This window comes from Cololabis saira, chromosome 4, assembly GCF_033807715.1.
Source record: "Cololabis saira isolate AMF1-May2022 chromosome 4, fColSai1.1, whole genome shotgun sequence".
NCBI lineage: Eukaryota > Metazoa > Chordata > Actinopteri > Beloniformes > Belonidae > Cololabis > Cololabis saira.
The window spans coordinates 47,428,897-47,448,408 of record NC_084590.1 but is presented as its reverse complement, the minus strand read 5'-3'; the positions used below and the strand labels follow the sequence as shown (position 1 = coordinate 47,448,408).

General features: G+C 43.9%; 2 protein-coding genes across 2 annotated transcripts in view; both read right to left on the bottom strand.

The window, feature by feature from the left end:
* LOC133442055 (zinc finger protein 664-like) overlaps positions 1 to 19,512 on the bottom strand; it is a 214,491-nt gene that overhangs the window by 111,076 nt on the left and 83,903 nt on the right. The window lies entirely within an intron of this gene.
* Positions 1,145 to 18,079, bottom strand: masp1 (MBL associated serine protease 1). The gene is made up of 13 exons (XM_061719949.1): positions 17,960 to 18,079; positions 16,286 to 16,505; positions 15,380 to 15,557; positions 13,596 to 13,724; positions 11,523 to 11,719; positions 8,857 to 9,004; positions 8,488 to 8,606; positions 7,707 to 7,785; positions 6,455 to 6,583; positions 5,563 to 5,637; positions 4,933 to 5,180; positions 2,748 to 2,936; positions 1,145 to 1,801 (listed from the first exon to the last, which is right to left on the bottom strand). The coding sequence occupies exons 1-13, from the start codon at positions 17,965 to 17,967 to the stop codon at positions 1,358 to 1,360; spliced, it is 2,163 nt and encodes a 720-aa protein (XP_061575933.1). The 5' UTR covers positions 17,968 to 18,079; the 3' UTR covers positions 1,145 to 1,357.

The window sequence follows — 19,512 nt, the reverse complement described above, 5'->3', positions numbered from 1 at the left end:
TTCTCAAAAAGACACTGAACGCGTATGCGACCTGCACTTCTCACTCTGGCCGCGAGTGGCGCTGGTCCCGGTCAGATACCCCAGGTGCTACAGGATCCAGGTGGTTAGCCTAGCGTGTTATCCATTAGCACTTACCTTAGTATAATAGCTACTTGTGGCTAGCCTAGCTTGTTAGTTATTAGTGCTTATCCCAGTCTATAAGCTGGTGTTGGTTAGCCTAGCTTGTTATCAATTAGCACTTACCTTAGTATAATAGCTACTTGTGGCTAGCCTAGCTTGTTAGTTATTAGTGCTTATCCCAGTCTATAAGCTGGTGTTGGTTAGCCTAGCTTTTTATCCATTAGCACTTACCCTAGTGTATTAGCTATTAGTATTAGTATTAGAAGCACCAACAGCGTATATCTTGGCTCTAAGTGTATTTTGGCCACAGCTGCTTCCATACAGCTGGAATCGGTGCTCTTCAGGATCTCCGAGTGAGGTACTTTATCTTCCCAGGACAAACCGAGGATTTTTTGAAGGCAACGGATGTGGAAGGCCTCCAAGTTTGTGCCTTCTGTATGGCGTCCATGTTTCTGCCCCATACTAGTAGCTAGCCTAGCTTGTTAGCTGTTAGTGCTTATCCCAGTCCATTCACTGCTGGTGAGTAGCCCAGACTGTTAGCCTTTAGCATTTATCCTAGTCTATTAGCCGCTAGTGGCTAGCATAGCTTGTTATCTATTAGCATTTGTCTTAGTCTATTAGCTGTAGTTAGCCTAGCTTGTTAGCTGTTACTTTTTATCTTAGTCTAATAATGACATAATAATGACTTGGATTTATATATTGCCTTCTAGGCACCCAAAGCGCTTTACAGAAATCATTATTCATTCATACACATTCTCACCAGTGGTGGTAAGCTACATTTGTAGCCACAGCTGCCCTGGGGCAGACTGACGGAAGCGTGGCTGCCATTTCGCGCCTAACGGCCCCTCCGACCACCACCAACATTCATACACATTCAAACACATTCACACGGGGCAAGGTGGGTAGTCTATTAGCTGTAGTTAACCCATAGCATGTATTTTAGCCTTTCTTATGCTAGCCTAGCCTAGTTTAAATCAGTTGTTCTTCCACCAATGAAACCAGAAACGTCCCTTTAACAGTGAAGAACTCAAACTCATCGTCTTTTATTAGCATTCCGTCCCGCGTACGAAGAGCAGTGATGTCACACCGGCATGCTACATGCTAACATGTTTATTTCCCGTGTTCAGGAGTGTAACAGAGGAGTGTGTAACGTCACGGTCATGTGACTTCCTGTGTGAGGTAAATATATGTGTCACGTGACTCCGTGCGAGTGAAGGGGCGGGGCCTAGGTGCCGGGTCACCCCAGGTGCTGCAGGATCCAGTCCACAAAGCGGTCCACGCGGGTGTAGACCCCGTACATGCGGGGGGTCCCGCACTCCTCCGGCCCCCCCCAGGACACCAGCCCCCACACGGCCCAGCGCCGGCGGACCGGGTCCTCCACCACAAACCCCCCTCCGCTGTCCCCCAGGCAGGTGTCTCGCCCCCCCTCCCGGAAGCCGGCGCAGAACATGTTGTTGGTGATGTTGTAGGCGCTGGAGCGCGTGGCGTAGCTAGCGCGGCACTCGTCCTGGGGAACTACCGGCAGCTTCACAAACTGCAGGAGGTCAGGGGTAACGCCCAGGTCGGCCGCCGCCACCACGGGGTCGGAGGGCAGCGTCGCCGCAGGGGGGGAGGAGGGGTTGGAGATCCCCCAACCGGCAACCACCCCGAGGGAGTTGGGGGGCGGGGAGGGAGGGTCGCCCTGGCAACGAGAGGGGGGGGGTCAGGTAACTAACTAGAGGTTTACTGAACACTAACTAGAGGTTTACTAAACACTAACTAGAGGTTTACTAAACACTAACTAGAGGTTTACTAAACACTAACTAGAGGTTTACTTAACAATAACTAGAGGTTTACTAAACTAACTATAGGTTTACTAGACACTAACTAGAGGCTTTACTAGACACTAATTAGAGGTTTACTAAACTAACTAGAGGTTTACTAAACTAACTAGAGGTTTACTAAACACTAACTAGAGGTTTACTAAACACTAACTAGAGGTTTACTGAACACTAACTAGAGTTTTACTAAACACAAACTAGAGGCTTTACTAACACCAACTAAAGGTTTACTAAACTAACTAGAGGTTTACTAAACACTAACTAGAGGTTTACTGAACACTAACTAGAGGTTTACTGAACACTAACTAGAGGTTTTACGAAACACTAACTAGAGGTTTACTAAACTAACTAGAGGTTTACTGAACACTAACTAGAGGTTTACTAAACACTAACTAGAGGTTTACTAACACTAACTAGAGGTTTACTGAACACTAACTAGAGGTTTTACGAAACACTAACTAGAGGTTTACTAAACTAACTAGAGGTTTACTGAACACTAACTAGAGGTTTACTAAACTAACTAGAGGTTTACTAAACACTAACTGGAGTTTTACTAAACACTAACTAGAGGCTTTACTAACACTAACTAAAGGTTTACTAAACTAACTAGAGGTTTACTGAACACTAACTAGAGGTTTACTAAACTAACTAGAGGTTTACTAAACACTAACTATAGGTTTACTAAACACTGACTAGAGGTTTACTAAACACTAACTAGAGGTTTACTAAACTCTAACGAGATTTTTACTAAACACTAACTAGAGGTTTACTAAACTCTAACGAGAGGTTTACTAAACACTAACTAACCTGTCGATGCGGCGGCGGCAGACACACCGGCCGGACCAGGGGGCTGAAGTCCAACGGCTCCTCCAGCCTCAGCAGGGCCACGTCGTTGTTGTAGTTGCTGGGCTGGAAGTCCGGATGCAGCAGGATCCGGTTCACGGTCCTGCTGGTGGAGCCCTGCTGGTCCTTGATGCTGAGGAGGCCCAGGAAGACCTGCAGGGGGGACAGGGGGACCAGTCAGTCCTGCAGGACCACCAGGGTCCAGATCCAGACCTGCAGGTCCTCTACAGACCACTAGGGTCTGGATCCAGACCTGCAGGTCCTCTACAGACCACCAGGGTCCAGATCCAGACCTGCAGGTCCTCTACTGACCACCAGGGTCTGGATCCAGACCTGCAGGTCCTCTACAGACCACTAGGGTCTGGATCCAGACCTGCAAGTTTTCTACAGACCACTAGTGTCCAGATCCAGACCTGCAGGTCCTCTACAGACCACCAGGTTCTGGATCCAGACCTGCAGGTCCTCTACTGACCACCAGGGTCTGGATCCAGACCTGCAGGTCCTCTACTGACCACCAGGGTCTGGATCCAGACCTGCAGGTCCTCTACGGACCATTAGGGTCCAGATCCAGACCTACAGGTCCTCTACAGACCACGAGCCCTCAGCTGTGATATAATGAGCGTATATCACGGCATGACGTGATGTATAATTCCCCCAAAATAACCAGCATATGCTGCGTTTAACGGTCCGGTGGTTAACCATAACCGGACCTAAACCTGACCTACACCAGTCCAAACCAGACCTGAACCTAACCTAAACCCGATTTAAACCTGACTTAAACCTGACCTAAACCAGACTTAAATCAGACTTAAACCATACTTAAACCTGACCTACACCAGTCCAAACCTGACCTAAACCTGACTTAAACCAGACTTAAACCTGACCTAAACCAGTCCAAACCTGACTCAAACCAGACTTAAACCTGACGTAAACCTAACTTAAACCTTACTTAAACCAGTCCACACCCAACCTAAACCTGAACCAATACTGAACCCAGACCTGAATCGGAATCAAAACTAGACCTGAACCTGAACCAAAACCAGACCTAAACTTGAACCAATACTGGACCCAGTCTAGACCTGAACCCGAACCAAAACCAGACCTGAATCTGAACCAAAACCAGATCTAAACCTGACTTAAACCAGACCTAAACCTGAACCAATACTGGACCAAGTCTAGACCTGAATCTGAACCAAAACCAGATCTAAACCTGATTTAAACTAGACCTAAACCTGAACTAATACTGGACCCAGTCTAGACCTGAATCTGAACCAAAACCAGACCTGAATCTGAACCAAAACCAGATCTAAACCTGACTTAAACCAGACCTAAACCTGAACCAATTCTGGAGCCAGTCTAGACCTGAATCTGAACCAAAACCAGATCTAAACCTGACTTAAACCAGACCTAAACCTGAACCAATACTGGACCAAGTCTAGACCTGAATCTGAACCAAAACCAGATCTAAACCTGATTTAAACTAGACCTAAACCTGAACTAATACTGGACCCAGTCTAGACCTGAATCTGAACCAAAACCAGACCTGAATCTGAACCAAAACCAAATCTAAACCTGACTTAAACCAGACCTAAACCTAACCAAACCAAAACTTTGGACTGGTTTAGGTCAGGTTTAAATCAGGTTTAGGTCTGGTTTGGACTGGTTTAAGTCAGGTTTAGGTCAGGTTTGGGTTTAAGTCAGGTTTAGGTCAGATTTAGGTCAAGCTTAGGTCAGGTTTAATTATGGTTTAGGTCTGTTTTGGACTGGTTTATGTCAGGTTTAGGTCTGGCTTAAGCCATGTTTAAGTCAGGTTTAGGTCAGGTTTAGGCCTGGTTTAGATCATGATTACATCTGGTTTAAGTCAGGTTTAGGTCTGGTTTGGACTGGTTTAGTTCTGGATTAGGTCAGGTTTAGGTCAGGTTTAGGTTTAAATCAGGTTTAAGTCTGGTTTAAGTCAGGTTTAGGTCAGGTTTAGCTTTAAGTCAGGCTTAGGTCAGATTTAAGTCAGGTTTCGGTCTGGTTTAAGACAGGTTTAGGTCAGGTTTAGGTTTAGGTCAGGTTTGGACTGGTTTAGGTCAGGTTAGGACTGGTTTAGGTCAGGTTTAGGTCTAGTTTAGGTCAGGTTTAGGTCAGGTTTAAGTAAACCCACCTGGACGTGCTCTGGGGCCACCGGCACCACGCTGGAGTCCCTCCTCAGGGACCGTAGGACGTGGGCGGCGGTCAGGACCCAAGAGTCCGACAGCAGGGCCCCGGAACCGAACCAGCGGTCCTCCGGGACCCGGGTCCGGTCCTCCACGCTGAGCAGCACCTGCCAGGGGAAGAAGCCAGGCTCGGAGCTCCGCCCCCCCACCACCCGCTTCACCTGAGGGGGGAGGGGCCGGGCGGGGCGTCCGCAGGCTGGGGGGGGATGGTTTAGGTCAGGTTTGGACTGGTTTAAGTCAGGTTTAGGTCTGGTTTAGGTCTGGTTTAGGTCTGCTTTAAGTCAGGTTTAGGTGAGGTTTAGCTTTAAGTCAGGTTTAGGTCAGGTTCAGGCTTAAGTCAGGTTTAGGTCAAGTTTAGGTCAGGTTTAGGTCTGGTTTAGGTCTGCTTTAGGTCAGGTTTAAGTCAGGTTTAGGTCAGGTTCAGGTGAGGGGGGGGGGGGGGCAGGTGAGGGGGGACACAGGTGAGGGAGGGTCAGGTGGCGGGGGGCAGGTGAGGGCGGGGGACAGGTGAGGGCGGGGGACAGGTGGGGTGGGGGGGCAAAGGTGGGGGGGGGGGGGGGGCAGGTGCACCAGCCTACCTGACCGGCAGGTGGGGGGTCCGGTTCCCCCCTCAGCGTCGATCCAGTCTCCTGCCGGGCCGCACCTGAACGAGGCTTCAGTGATAGTTCATGATCGTTATTATAAAATCAAACTATTGATCAATGGCCACAGTTACATGATGTTTTTTAATTCAGAATTAATTATTCCGAATTAAATAATTCATAATTAAATTATTTTCCTTCAGGTTTACATGGAAATAGTAATTCCGAATTGAGGTTTACATGGAAAACACGTTTGATTGGCTTTATCCAATTCCTCTTAAGGTCTGGGGGTTGGGAAGGTTCTGATTGGATAGGGGGGCGGACCGGAAGTTACGTCTACTGGAAGAAAAACAAACTTAGCCGCTTAGCCGCTACAACTTTGAAAAGCTCACAATTTTAATGTTTCCTGGCATCTGTTGTTTTAATTATTTCCAGGTCGTCCAAGCTATTTATTAAATAAATTGTCTCTGCTCTTGACCAGCGTTTACTGCGTGCTGCCATCTTGAAACCTTGTTTGGAAAACAAGCCCAGCGCGGAATATAAGCGTCATGGCGACAGACGGGCAAGCGGAATGAGTGTATACATGATCGCAGAATTATTCTATTCGGATTTGAAATAGGAATAAACTAGCCACTTACTTCGGAATTAAGTTTAATTCGGAATGGCCATTTTCATTCGGAATTAGACGTTTACATGGTAATTTTTACATATTTTAAATCGGATTTAATTTTAATTCTGAATTAAAGAGGAATTAAACTTCCCATGTAAACGCACTCATTGATAATTGATCATTGATCAGGTAGTTAACCTGACTAGATTGATCATTGATCAGGTGGTTAACCTGACTAGATTGATCATTGATCAGGTGGGTAACCTGACCAGGTCTTACTGTTGCTCAGCTGACCCCCGTCCTCCCTGCAGACGTAGACCACCGTGGCTCCCAACAGCGTGCTGTTGTCATGGTTACCAAACACAACCTCAGCCATGTCCGCCTCCTTCGGCATCCCACAATCCACCACTGCGACACACAAACATCCAGCCATCAGAAACCTGTCAGCTTCAGACCTAAACCTGACCTAAACTTGACCTAAACATGGCTTAAACCTGACTTAAACCTGATCTAAAACTGACTTAAACCTAAACGAGTCCAAACCTGACCTAAACCAGACCTAAACCTGACTTAAACCAGTCCAAACCAGACCTAAACCTGACCTAAACTGGACTTAAACTTGACCTAAACCTGACCTAAATCAATCCCAAACAGACCAAAACCAAACCTAAACCTGACTTAAACCAGTCCACACCCGAGTTTACATGGAAATAGTAATTCCGAATTGAGGTTTACATGGAAAACACGTTTGATCGGCTTTATCCAATTCCGCTTAAGGTCTGGGGGTTGGGAAGGGTTCTGATTGGATAGGGGGGCAGATCGGAAGTTATGTCCACCGGAAGAAAAACAAACTTAGCCGTTACAACTTTGAAAAGCTCACAATTTTAATGTTTCCTGCAATGTGTTCTTTTAATTATTTCCAGGTCCTCCAAGCTATTTATTAAATAAATTGTCTCTGCTCTTGACCACCGTTTACTGCATGCTGCCATCTTGAAGTCCAAGTAAACCAGACCAAAATCTGACCTAACCCTGACCTAAACCAGTCCAAACCAGACCTAAACCTGACCTAAACCTGACCTAAACCGGACTTAAACCTGACCTAAACCTGACCTAAACCAGACCTAAACCGGACTTAAACCTGACCTAAACCTGACTTAAACCAGACCTAAACCTGAACCAATACTGGACCCTGTCTAGACATGAATCTGAACCAAAACAATACTCAGTGAGTTTAATCTGTTTGTTTTAATCAGCTAGCATGTTGTAAGTTGAATCAGTTAGTTTTAATCAGCTAGCACATTGGAAGTTGAATCAGTTAGTTTTAATCAGCTAGCATGTTGGAAGTTGAACCAGTTAGTTTTAATCAGGTAGCTGCTAGCATGTTGGAAGTTGAACCAGTTAGTTTTAATCAGGTAGCTGCTAGCATGTTGGAAATTGAATCAGTTGCTTTTAATCAGCTAGCTGCTAGCATGTTGTTAGTTGAAGGTCTGAGGAGTCAGACAGCCGATCGGGGTTCAGACTGAAGTCTTACGTTGACAGGAAGGAGGACGGCGGCTCCAGGACCCATGAGCAAGGCAGTCCAGCTGGATGTGATCCAGAACCTCCCCATCCTGCAGAGAACAAACCCAGACTCGGTCCAGCATCACTGCGGTCTGAGAAGTTGGTCCCCCACTAAAACAACAGCTGTTTTTATCCAGCTGTCAAACTCAAGCAGTTTAAACAAACGACGGAGAATGGAAAGTTAAGGTTCATTCTGTGGTTAAACTGACTGACTTAAACCTGACCTAAACCATTCCAAACCAGACCTAAGCCTGACTTAAACCTGACCTAAACCTGACCTAAACCTGACCTAAACCTGACCTAAACCAGACCTAAACCAGACCTAAACCAGACCTAAACCTGACCTAAACCTGACCTAAACCTGACTTAAACCTGACCTAAACCTGACCTAAACCTGACCTAAACCTGACCTAAACCTGACCTAAACCTGACCTAAACCTGACCTAAACCTGACTTAAACCTGACTTAAACCTGACCTAAACCTGACCTAAACCAGACCTAAACCAGACCTAAACCAGACCTAAACCCGACCTAAACCTGACTCAAACCTGACAAACCAGACCTAAACCTGACTCAAACCTGACTCACACCTGACCTAAACCTAACCTAGGTTTCAGGTTTAGGTCAGGTTTAGGGTAGTTGGGTTGGTCAGGTTTAGGTTAACTGGGTTAGTCAGGTTTAGGTTAGCTGGGTTTAGCTCTGGACTGCTATCGTTTAGGTGAACTGGCCCTTTAAGGAAGGCAGCAGCTCACCTGTACCAGGTGGTACCCAGGTGCACAGGTGAAAACCACGTGGTCTTTGAAGGAGTATTCTGATTGGACGGGGTTCATCACGGCGTTGAGAGGAGCCTCCAGCACCGGACACTGACTTCCTGTCCCGACAAAATAAAAGGACGTTATAGCTGCTACAGAAGAGTGAGAACATGTGTCACCTGTTCAGGCGTGTGTCACCTGTTCAGGCGTGTGTCACCTGTTCAGGCGTGTGTCACCTGTCCAGGCGTGTGTCACCTGTTCATGTGTTTCTCACCTGTTCAGGCGTGTCTTACCTGTTCAGGCGTGTGTCACCTGTTCCGGTGTTTCTCACCTGTTCAGGTGTGTCTCACCTGTGCAGGTGTGCCTCACCTGTTGCTGTGTAGACGAGCCTCCAGCCGAGGTTTTCTCCGGAGCCGTCGCTATGGAAACGGATGGCGACGACGTTGCTGTCGGTCTCAACGACTCCTGGAGACTGATTACCGCAGAACGGACCGAAGCCGCCACTTCCTGTTTCGATCTGACACACAGGTGAGCCAACAGGTGTGTGTGAGCATGTTTCAACATTTCAACTTTTTTCTTGAAGTGCATAATGAAAAAAAAGAGAGAGAAAAAAGTCAAAATGTCGAGGAAAAAAGTCGAAATGTCGAGATTAATGTTGAAATACAATTTCAACAGTAAAGTCGAAATTTTGTGAATAAAGTCGAAATTTCGAGAATAAAGTCGAAATGTTGAGAAAAAAGTCAACATTTAGTGAATGAAGTCGAAATTACAAAAATAAAGTCAAAATTTCGAGATTAATGTTGAAATATGATTTCAAGAATAATGTCGAAATGTGGAGAATAAAGTCGAAATTTCGTGAATAAAGTCAAAATTTCGTGAATAAAGTTGAAATTTCGATAAAAAAGTCGTAATGTTGAGAATAAAGTAAAAAATTTGTGAATAAAGTCGAAATTTAAAGAAAAAAGTTGAAATATTGAGAATAAAGTCGAAATGCTGAGAAAAAAGTCAAAATTTCGTGATAAAGTCAAAATTTCGTGAATAAAGTCGAAATTTTCAGACATTTCGACTTTTTTCTCGACATTTCGACTTTTTTCTCGACATATCGACTTTTTTCTCGACATTTCGACTTTTTCTCAACATTTCGACTTTTTTCTCAACATTTCAACTTTTTTCTTGAAGTGCATCATGAAAATCTTCCTCTAAAATATTCAGGTGTGTGTGTGTGTGTGGTCCACCTGGACGTAGTCATAAGGGCAGTGGGCCTCGGGGTGGTGTGTTCAGGTGTGTGTTCACGTGTGTGTACTTGGGTACAGGTGTGTGTGTTCAGGTGTGTACAGGTGTGTCAGGTGTGTGTGTTCAGGTGTGTTCAGGTGTGTGTTCAGTAGGGGTGTAACAATATATCGTGCAACAAAATTTCGCAATACAAAAACGTCACAATACGTGTCGTAGAGGTGACAAACTGTAGCGCGATATTGGGTTATTTATATTAATATATGGTGTTTACTAGTAACGCGCATCCTATTGGTGCAGCGGGATCACGTGACGGCCGCGCCTCGACCCGCGGACAAAAATCTTAATACATTCAGAGGAAACTAGTACCGTTCACGGGACTCTTGCACGATTTTGAGCTCCGAACTTTTACTTCTAAGGTGAGCATGAATCAATCTTTTTTATGATGTAAAGATTGTGTCGTCAACAAAGGTGGGAGGATGAAACGATAACGGGGTTCACCTTACGGCCTCAGGCGGGAGCAGGTGAAGCTCTGTCATAAGCTAAATAACAGTCATGTTGCATTTTGAGTTTGGGACTTTTCATAGTTTATTTATTTTATTTATTCAGGTGTGTGTGTTCAGATGTGTACAGGTGTGTGTGAGCGTGTCCAGGTGTGTTCAGGTGTGTGTGTTCAGGTGTGCAGGTGTGTTCAGGTGTGTACAGGTGTGTGTGAGCATGTTCAGTTTATTTATTTACTTTTATTTATTTATTTAATTTTAGTTGATACATTTCTGGAAAAGAAAAAAGTCAAGTCATACATGAGAGAAACTATTCAGTTTGTGGCAAAATATTTTTACTTGTATGAAACTGAAGATGCATAATGCAAACCTGACATTTACTTTTAGTTCAGTTTGTGGAAAATGGTTGTCCTGGCTTGCAGTTATAAAGCATTATAAAGCATTATAAAGCATTACAAACTATAACAATAGGGCAAACGCACAGCATTGTTTTGTATTTTGTGTCTTTCGAATAAAAGACCATTTTTTCCAGTCATATGTTCCTCATTCAAGGTTGTTAAAAAATACTGCTATAATATCGTATCGTTATCGTGACCTTAATATCGTGTACCGTACCATATTGTGAGATTAGTGTATCGTTACACCCCTAGTGTTCAGGTGTGTTGTTGTGTGTTCAGGTGTTCTTCAGGTGTGCGTTCAGGTGTGTGTTCAGGTGTGTGTGTGTGTGTGTGTGTGTGTGTGTGTGTGTGTGTGTGTGTGTGTGTGTGTGTGTGTGTGTGTGTGTGTGTGTGTGTGTGTGTGTGTGTGTGTGTTCAAGTGTGTGTACAGGTGTGTGTGTGTAGTTTGGTACAGGTGTGTTCAGGTGTGTTCAGGTGTGTGTGTTCAGGTGTGTACAGGTGTGTGTGAGCGTGTCCAGGCGTGTCCAGGTGTGTACAGGTGTGTGTTCAGGTGTGTACAGGTGTGTGTGAGCGTGTCCAGGTGTGTTCAGGTGTGTACTTGGGTTCAGGTGTGTTCATGTGTGTTCAGGTGTGCTGTGTTCAGGTGTGTTCATGTGTGTGTTCAGGTGTGTAGTTCAATTCAATTCAATTCAATTTTATTTATATAGCGTCTAATACAACAGAGTTGTCTCTAGACGCTTTCCAGAGACCCATACCCAGAACATGACCCCGAGCAGTTATTACATAAACAATGGCAGGTAAAAACTCCCCTAGTGGGAGAAAAACCTTAAGCCAAACAGTGGCTTAATAGTTGTGTTCAGGTTTGTTCAGGTGTATGTTCAGGTGTGTTCAGGTGTGGCTCCTCCACCTGGACGTAGTCATAGGGGCAGCGGGCCTCGGGATGATCCTCCACATCGAACCGGGGGTCGAACTGGAGGCGGAGCCTGAAACCGTCCTCCACCTGGATCAGGTAGGAGCAGGACGAGCTCTTGGGGTACGGAGCCGGGAAATCCGGGCTGCTGAGGACGCCGGAGCGGTCCCTGAACACACCACCGCTGCATTCCACTGCTCACACACACACACACACACACACACACACACACACACACACACACACACACACACACACACACACACACACACACACAGCTGGTGAAGCTGGGTGTGTATCTGAAGAATTCTCTATATAAACATTTCAGAGCCTGTTATCAGCTCCAGCTCTGGGGGGGAGGATCTTCATGGTCCTCTGAACATCCAGACTGACCTCTGACCAGTTCCCAGGGCCGGATTATCCTCCTATCAGGGGCCCTGGGAGGGGTGGGGGGGGGCCCAGGAGTTCACTTCTGTTCAGTTCAGTTCAGTTTATGTTCGGTCATGACATCACAAAAAAAGAATAAAAATAAGGCAAACATCAAAATAGCTTTTACAAAATTAAAAATAAAATAAAATAAAAATGACAACAAGGAAACAAATACACTGTTCAAAGAACACATTACAAAAAAAAAATAAAGTTTCCAATATACAAATAACACCAGACCGAAATAGGTGTAGGCTGAAGCAAAGCTTATTCATTGCCTACCCTCAAAAGGATTATTTAAAGTAATGAAATAAAAGCAAGAAGTAAGACATAACATATGACATATGACTGCGAGCTGTAAAACAAATTGCCTCCATGGGGATAACAAAGATTCCTAGAACCTCGAGAAATAAGAATGAAAAAAGGTGCAGTCTACATGTTTCCTTCATCCTTGAATAATCAAATCAAATCACCAAATAAATGAATACCCAAATCAACATAGCAAGCATCACCGCTCATTACTTTGATATAGATAAATCATCCTTCTTTTCAATGTTTTTTAAAATAAGGTTAAGGTTCTACATAATTTAAAATCCCTCTCCAACTTATTCCATCCATCCATCGCTGCCACTGTGGTGCATCTCAGTTTGGTGTTGGTTCTGATTTTTGATTTCCTGTATCTGCTCTCCCCTTTGAGGTTGTAATGGCTTTGTCTTAAATTAAACATGTTTTGGATACAGTCTGGCAGCATTTTATTGTTGATTTTTAAACATAATCTGTGCAGTTTTGAAGTCCACCAGTTCATTGAATTTGAGCTCATTTGTATCTTTAAATAATTGGTTGGTTGGGTGCTTGTATCCAACTTTGTTTATGAGTCGCATTGCTTTTTTTTTTTGGAGTAAAAATATTGGTTTCGTGATTGTCTTAAATGTATGTCCCCATACTTCTAAACCGGGGGTCGGGAACCCGCGGCTCTAGAGCCGCATGTGGCTCTTTAGCGCCGCCCTAGTGGCTCCCTGGAGCTTTTTCAAAAATGTTTGAAAATAGAAATCAATGCGGAGGGAAATATATTTTTGGTTTTGATGTGGTTTCTGTAGGAGGACAAACATGACACAAACATTCTGAACGTTTTCCAATGCTGTAAAAATGTGTAGAATAAATATTACATTTCAACATTTCTGTTAACGAAGATTTGTACGGAAGAGTATCAGGACCATGCAGGAAAAAAAATATTTGAGAGGGGAAGATTTTTTTTTCATTATGCACTTCAAGAAAAAAGTCAAAATGTTGAGAAAAAAGTTGAAATGTCGAGATTAATGTTGAAATACAATTTCAAGAATAAAGTCGAAACTTCGCCTTTTTTCTCAACATTTCAACTTTTTTTCTCTACATTTTGACTTTTTTCTTGACATTTCGACTTTTTTTCTCGAAATTACTTCAACATTATCTCAACATTTTGACTTTTTTCTCAACATTTCGACTTTTTTCTCGACATTTCGAGTCCTGAAACTCAGTCCTGAAACCTATGACTTCTACTACTCCGACCACTACTATTACTGATACTACCACCATTACTACTACTACCATTACTACTAGTGAACACAGTGGTATGTAGGTGTGGGAGGTTTGTCCCCCCAGACTCACCTGTGCAGGTGCGGTTGTCGGGGTGCAGCTGGTAACCGTGGCGACAGGAGCAGTAGTAGCCGCCCACGTAGTTGTGGCAGTAGTGGTCGCAGAGCTGGTCGTCGCTAGTATCCCTGCACTCATCCACATCTGCAGAGAGAGCACTTCCTGTTAGCCTCGACCACTTCCTGTTAGCCTCCCACCATTTCCTGTTATCCTCCGACCACTTCCTGTTAGCCTCGACCAGTTCCTGTTATCCTCCGACCACTTCCTGTTATCCTCCGACCACTTCCTGTTAGCCTCCCACAACTTCATGTTAGCCTCCCACCACCTCCTGTTAGCCTCGACCACTTCCTGTCTCTGAACACATGCTTCCTGATGTCTGGAGTCCCCGCCCCCAAAGAGGGCGGAGCCAATCAGACAGTATTACCACTGCTACTAACACTACCACTACTGGTACTACTACTATTATTAATATTCTGTTAAAACTATGACTTCTACTGCTACTACCATTACTACTACCACCATTACTACTACCAACATTACTACTACTACCATAATTACCACCACCATTACTACTACCACCATTATTACCACCACCATTACTACTACTACCATTATTACTACCACCATTACTACTACCACCATTACTACTACCAACATTACTACCACCATTACTACTACCAACATTACTCCTACTACCATTATTACCACCACCATAACTACTACCACCATTATTACCACCACCATTACTACCACCATTACTACTACCAACATTACTCCTACTACCATTATTACCACCACCATTACTACTACTACCATTATTACCACCACCATTACTACTACTACCACCACCAGTACTACTACCACCATTACTACTACTACCACCACCAGTACTACTACCACCATTACTACTACTACCACCACCAGTACTACTACTACCACCATTACTACTACCACCATTACTACCACCATTACTACTACCAACATTACTACCACCACCAGTACTACTACCAACATTACTACTACTACCACCACCACTAAAACTACTACCACCATTACTACTACCACCATTATTACTACCACCATTACTACTACCACCATTACTACTACCACCATTACTACTACCACCATTATTACTACCACCATTACTACTACCACCATTATTACTACCACCATTACTACTACCAACATTACTACCACCATTACTACTACCAACATTACTCCTACTACCATTATTACCACCACCATAACTACTACCACCATTATTACCACCACCATTACTACCACCATTACTACTACCAACATTACTCCTACTACCATTATTACCACCACCATTACTACTACTACCATTATTACCACCACCATTACTACTACCACCATTACTACTACTACCACCACCAGTACTACTACCACCATTACTACTACTACCACCACCAGCACTACTACTACCACCATTACTACCACCATTACTACCACCATTACTACTACCAACATTACTACCACCATTACTACTACCAACATTACTCGTACTACCATTATTACCACCACCATTACTCCTACTACCATTATTACCACCACCATTACTTCTACTACCATTAATACTACTACTAATACTATTACCATTACTACTACTACAAACAACCATTACTACCACCACCATTATTACCTCTACTACTACTACTACTACTACCACCACCACCATTACTACTACTACCATTATTACTACCACCATTATTACTACTACCATTACTATTACTACTACTACTACTATGTAGTTTGATTGGACCCCCCCCCCGTCTCACCCACGGCGCTGTAGTGAGCCAGGAACCCCGAGTATCGTTCCTCATTGGAGAAGTCGGAGCAGAACCTGACGCTGAGGGAGTTCCTGGGGGACCGCAGGACCCGGTCCGCCGGAACCGCCTCCGTATCGGTGTCCTCTGTCCCACAGAACCGGGCCAGAACCTGCCCCTCCGTCTCCACCTGTGGACAGACACACAGCAGGTGAGTTCCAGTACCAGTTCCAGAAGGGTTCTCTGATCTCTGGACCGTTTCTGACAGAAATCTGGGGGTCAACGATTGTGTCTAACACAAGGACGACCACAGAACCAGAACCTTGACTCTGCGTCGCTTCTCAAACCAGAGACAGGGAACATCCTGAACTCAGGAACATCCTGAGTTCTTTTCAAGTCTGGACCTGTTCCCAGAGGTTTGGGGTGTTAGTGAACTCCAGAGGTTTGGGGTGTTAGGGAACTCCAGGGTGGGGTTTTCTTTCCCCTTTCCATAGATGCGTCCGAAATGCCATACTAAACAGTATATACTAAAAAGTATACTTAAGTTCGGCACACTTTTGAGTAAATATCAGTAGTATGCATTAATTCGGATGAACTATTATTCGGATTTTAAATCATATAAGAGCGCACACAAGAGTCTGAGAGGTAAGAGGAGAGACGTTTTCTCGGCATTTCGACTTTTTTCTCGAAGTTGTACCTCAACATTAATCTCAACATTTCGACTTTTTTCTCGACATTTCGAATTTTTCTCGAAGTGCATAATGAAAAAAAAATCTTCCTCCTCTAAAATATTATTTTTATTTTTCTCCTGCCTGGCCCTAATACACTTCCGTAATATCCCGCTATACATGACCAAATATTCGGGTAGTACCAGTACTGGTACTGGTACTGGTACTGGGGACCCCAGGAGCGTCTCACCTGGACGGAGTCGTACTCGCACAGGTAGGATGGCTCCAGGTGGAAGTGGCTGAAGTAGAGCCGGACCTGGAAGCCCTGGGGGACGCTGATGTTCCAGCGCAGGTCCTGGTCTGGGGGGTACGTCTCCGGGAAGTTGGGGGACTGAAGACTGCCGAACATCTCTGAGGACGTCCTCAGCTCAGCGGAGAGTCCAGAGGAGAAGAGAAGGAAGCTGAAGAGTCTGAGAGGAGAAACGAGGAGAGAAACATCAACCTCCAGCTGCACCAGAACCTTGTTCTCCAGGGTCCATATAACACCATATAACACCATATAATACCATATAACACCAGTATCAACAGCTGATCTTCTGTCTACTGGTTAAACTTTGAGGACAGAATGATGCTGCACTCCTGTTTTCAATATGTAAGGTTTTATAATCCAAAACTCCATTATATCAATCAGTTAAGACAATCTAGAGTCATCTGCATACGCCACTAGACAGGCAGCAAAGGGCCAGTTTTCTATGGAAGAGTATTAGGGCCAGGCAGGAGAAAAATAAAATAATATTTTAGAGGAGGAAGATCTTTCTTCATTATGCACTTCGAGAAAAAAGTCGAAATGTCGAGAGAAAAAGTCAAATGTTGAGAAAAAAGTCGAAATGTCGAGAAAAAAGATGAAATGTCGAGATTAATGTTGAAGTACAATTTTCAGTAAAAAGTCGAAATGTTGAGAAAAAAGTCAAAATGTCGAGATTAATGTTGAAGTACAACTTTGAGAAAAAAGTCGAAATGTCGAGTCCAGAGAGTCCAGACCAGCTGAGAACGAAGATGAAGAGTCTGAGAGGTAAGAAGAGAGAACCATCAACCTCTGACAGAGACCTGGGGGACTGTTTGTAAAAATCCTGCTTCGCGCAACTTTTGGCTCACCTTTTTGTAAATCTGGCTATCCCGTTACTCTCTACCATTTACAAATGCCAAAATGTTCATATCTTTCATTTTCCATTTATGAAGTGATTAGTCTCCTCTTGGTCTTGTGTTTCTTAGACTTTTAGCCTTAATTCTTGAACTTTTATCATTATTTCATTTTAATTAACCATATTGTATGTCAGTGTGCATTGGTCTTTTTTTTGTTTTTGTTTTTTTTTATGCTTATTTTTCAGTCAAATCTTAAGCATGTTGTATTTCCTGTACCTGGATGAAAGGTGCTATATAAATAAAATTTGATTGATTGACTTTAGTAGATATCTAGATTTATTTTACATGTTTTTCTTCTCAGAAGTGATGAATATTGAAGCATCATAAAGAGTTTAACCCTCCCCCCCCCCCTCCAGCCCGAGACCCCCAAACAGGCAGAAACGGCCCTGCTGACAACCTTTATCAACAAATATAAACTTTTCTTGTGAGAATAAACGCTGCAGGTTCTATGATCAGATAATTAAGTAACAGATTTGGGGAGTCATCCCAGTCTGGATGTGATGTTTAATTCCTTCCCTTTGTTCCCTTTAGAAAGATATGAACGTTTTAATTAGTAAACTTGCAAACGAGTTTTAGTTGTTTACACTGAGAACATGTTTTGAATAAACCCGACCAGAACCAGAACCAGAACCAGAACCGGCCCGTTTCTCAGAGAGGATCAGGGACGAGTCGCGCCGTCGGCAGTGATCGATCCCCGATTACAGAAATGATCATCTCTCACCTGATCATGGTTCCGCCTGGACCCGGATCAGCAGCTGGACTCGAACCTGCAGATCCACCAGAACCCGGGACGGATCAGCTGGCCGGCTGCTGCGTTCAAGTCAGGAAGGAAAACGGAGCTTCAAAGGGACGTGTTTTAAACGGTGGATCAGCTGCTGTTACGATACACTAGAACGGGGCTCTGCAACCCGCGGCTCTAGAGCCGCCCTAGTGGCTCCTGGAGCTTTTTCCAAAATGTTTGACCTTTTTTTTTTCTTTTTTTCTTTTTTTTTTCCTTTTTTCTTCCTTTTTTCCTTTTTTCTCTTTTTTTCTTCCTTTTTCCTTTCCATTTTGATCTCGACATTTCAACTCTTTTCTTGACATTTCAACTTTTTTCTCGAGATTTCGGACTTTTTTCTCAACATTTCGACTTTTTTCACGAAATTTTGACTATTTCCTCGACATTTGGACCTTTTTCTCAACATTTCGACTTTTTTCTCAAGATTGTACTTCAAAATGAATCTCAACATTTCAACTTTTTTCACGAAATTTTGACTATTTCCTCAACATTTCGACTTCTTTCTCAACATTTTGACTTTTTTCTCGAAATTTTGACTTTTTTCTCAACATTTCGACTTTTTTCTCGACATTTCGACTTTTTTCTCGAAGTGCATAATGAAAAAAATAATCTTCCCCCAGTTATAACTAATATAGCTACATGCAGCATGTATTGCCTTCATTCTAAGGCTTATACAAGACCTTTCATTTTTTGCAGCTCCAGACATATTTGTTTTTTGTGTTTTTGGTCCGACTCCTACAGCGCCCTAGGTCAGCTGCAGGGTCATCAGCAGGGGACCACCGCTCATGGGAGTTTCGCTGGCGTTAACCCCGGAACACCTCCTGGTGGCGGAGCGGTATAGCAGGAACGTCTCCCTGCCACCCCCTGCAGCTGACCCATACTAATGCTTAGACCCCCAGATCTTATCCCTTCTCCTCAGCCACAGCCAGAAACTTCCTTTCTCCGCTTCCTCAGCAAGGGCTTGCGACAAACCGAATAACCACTACACTACAGAAACTGTGCAACAGGTTATTGATCATGATTCAATTCATTCAATCATTTAGTTTCTATTCCCCCTTAATCTTATACAAAACCATCAAGACAGGTATGTAGAGACATAGATAGTGGGACATTTTGCACTAGCTAGCTATAGGATAGCTTGAGGAGCATAGCAACCTGATAATCGCCAGGTCTACACAGATTTTGACGTAGTCAAGCTGAACTTGAGATGCGCTCCAGTTGTCTCATAATGCCAAGTGGACGAGAGTAGGTGACATCATCACCAGGTAGTTGGCTTCCAACTGCACCAACTCCTAAAAAATGGACACCTCCGAAATAGCCAATTTGTGAGCATCTACAATTGCGAAAAACTAGACAATCACTAGTTTAGTCACATGTTGTCCTTCAACTGTCTGGGTGGTGTCCAGAGGAGTCCAGACAGAAAACTGGTTTCTCTGAAACACTGATAAAACCTCACATTATAGGACACTTTTCGATTATTGGTCTCATTTACTAGC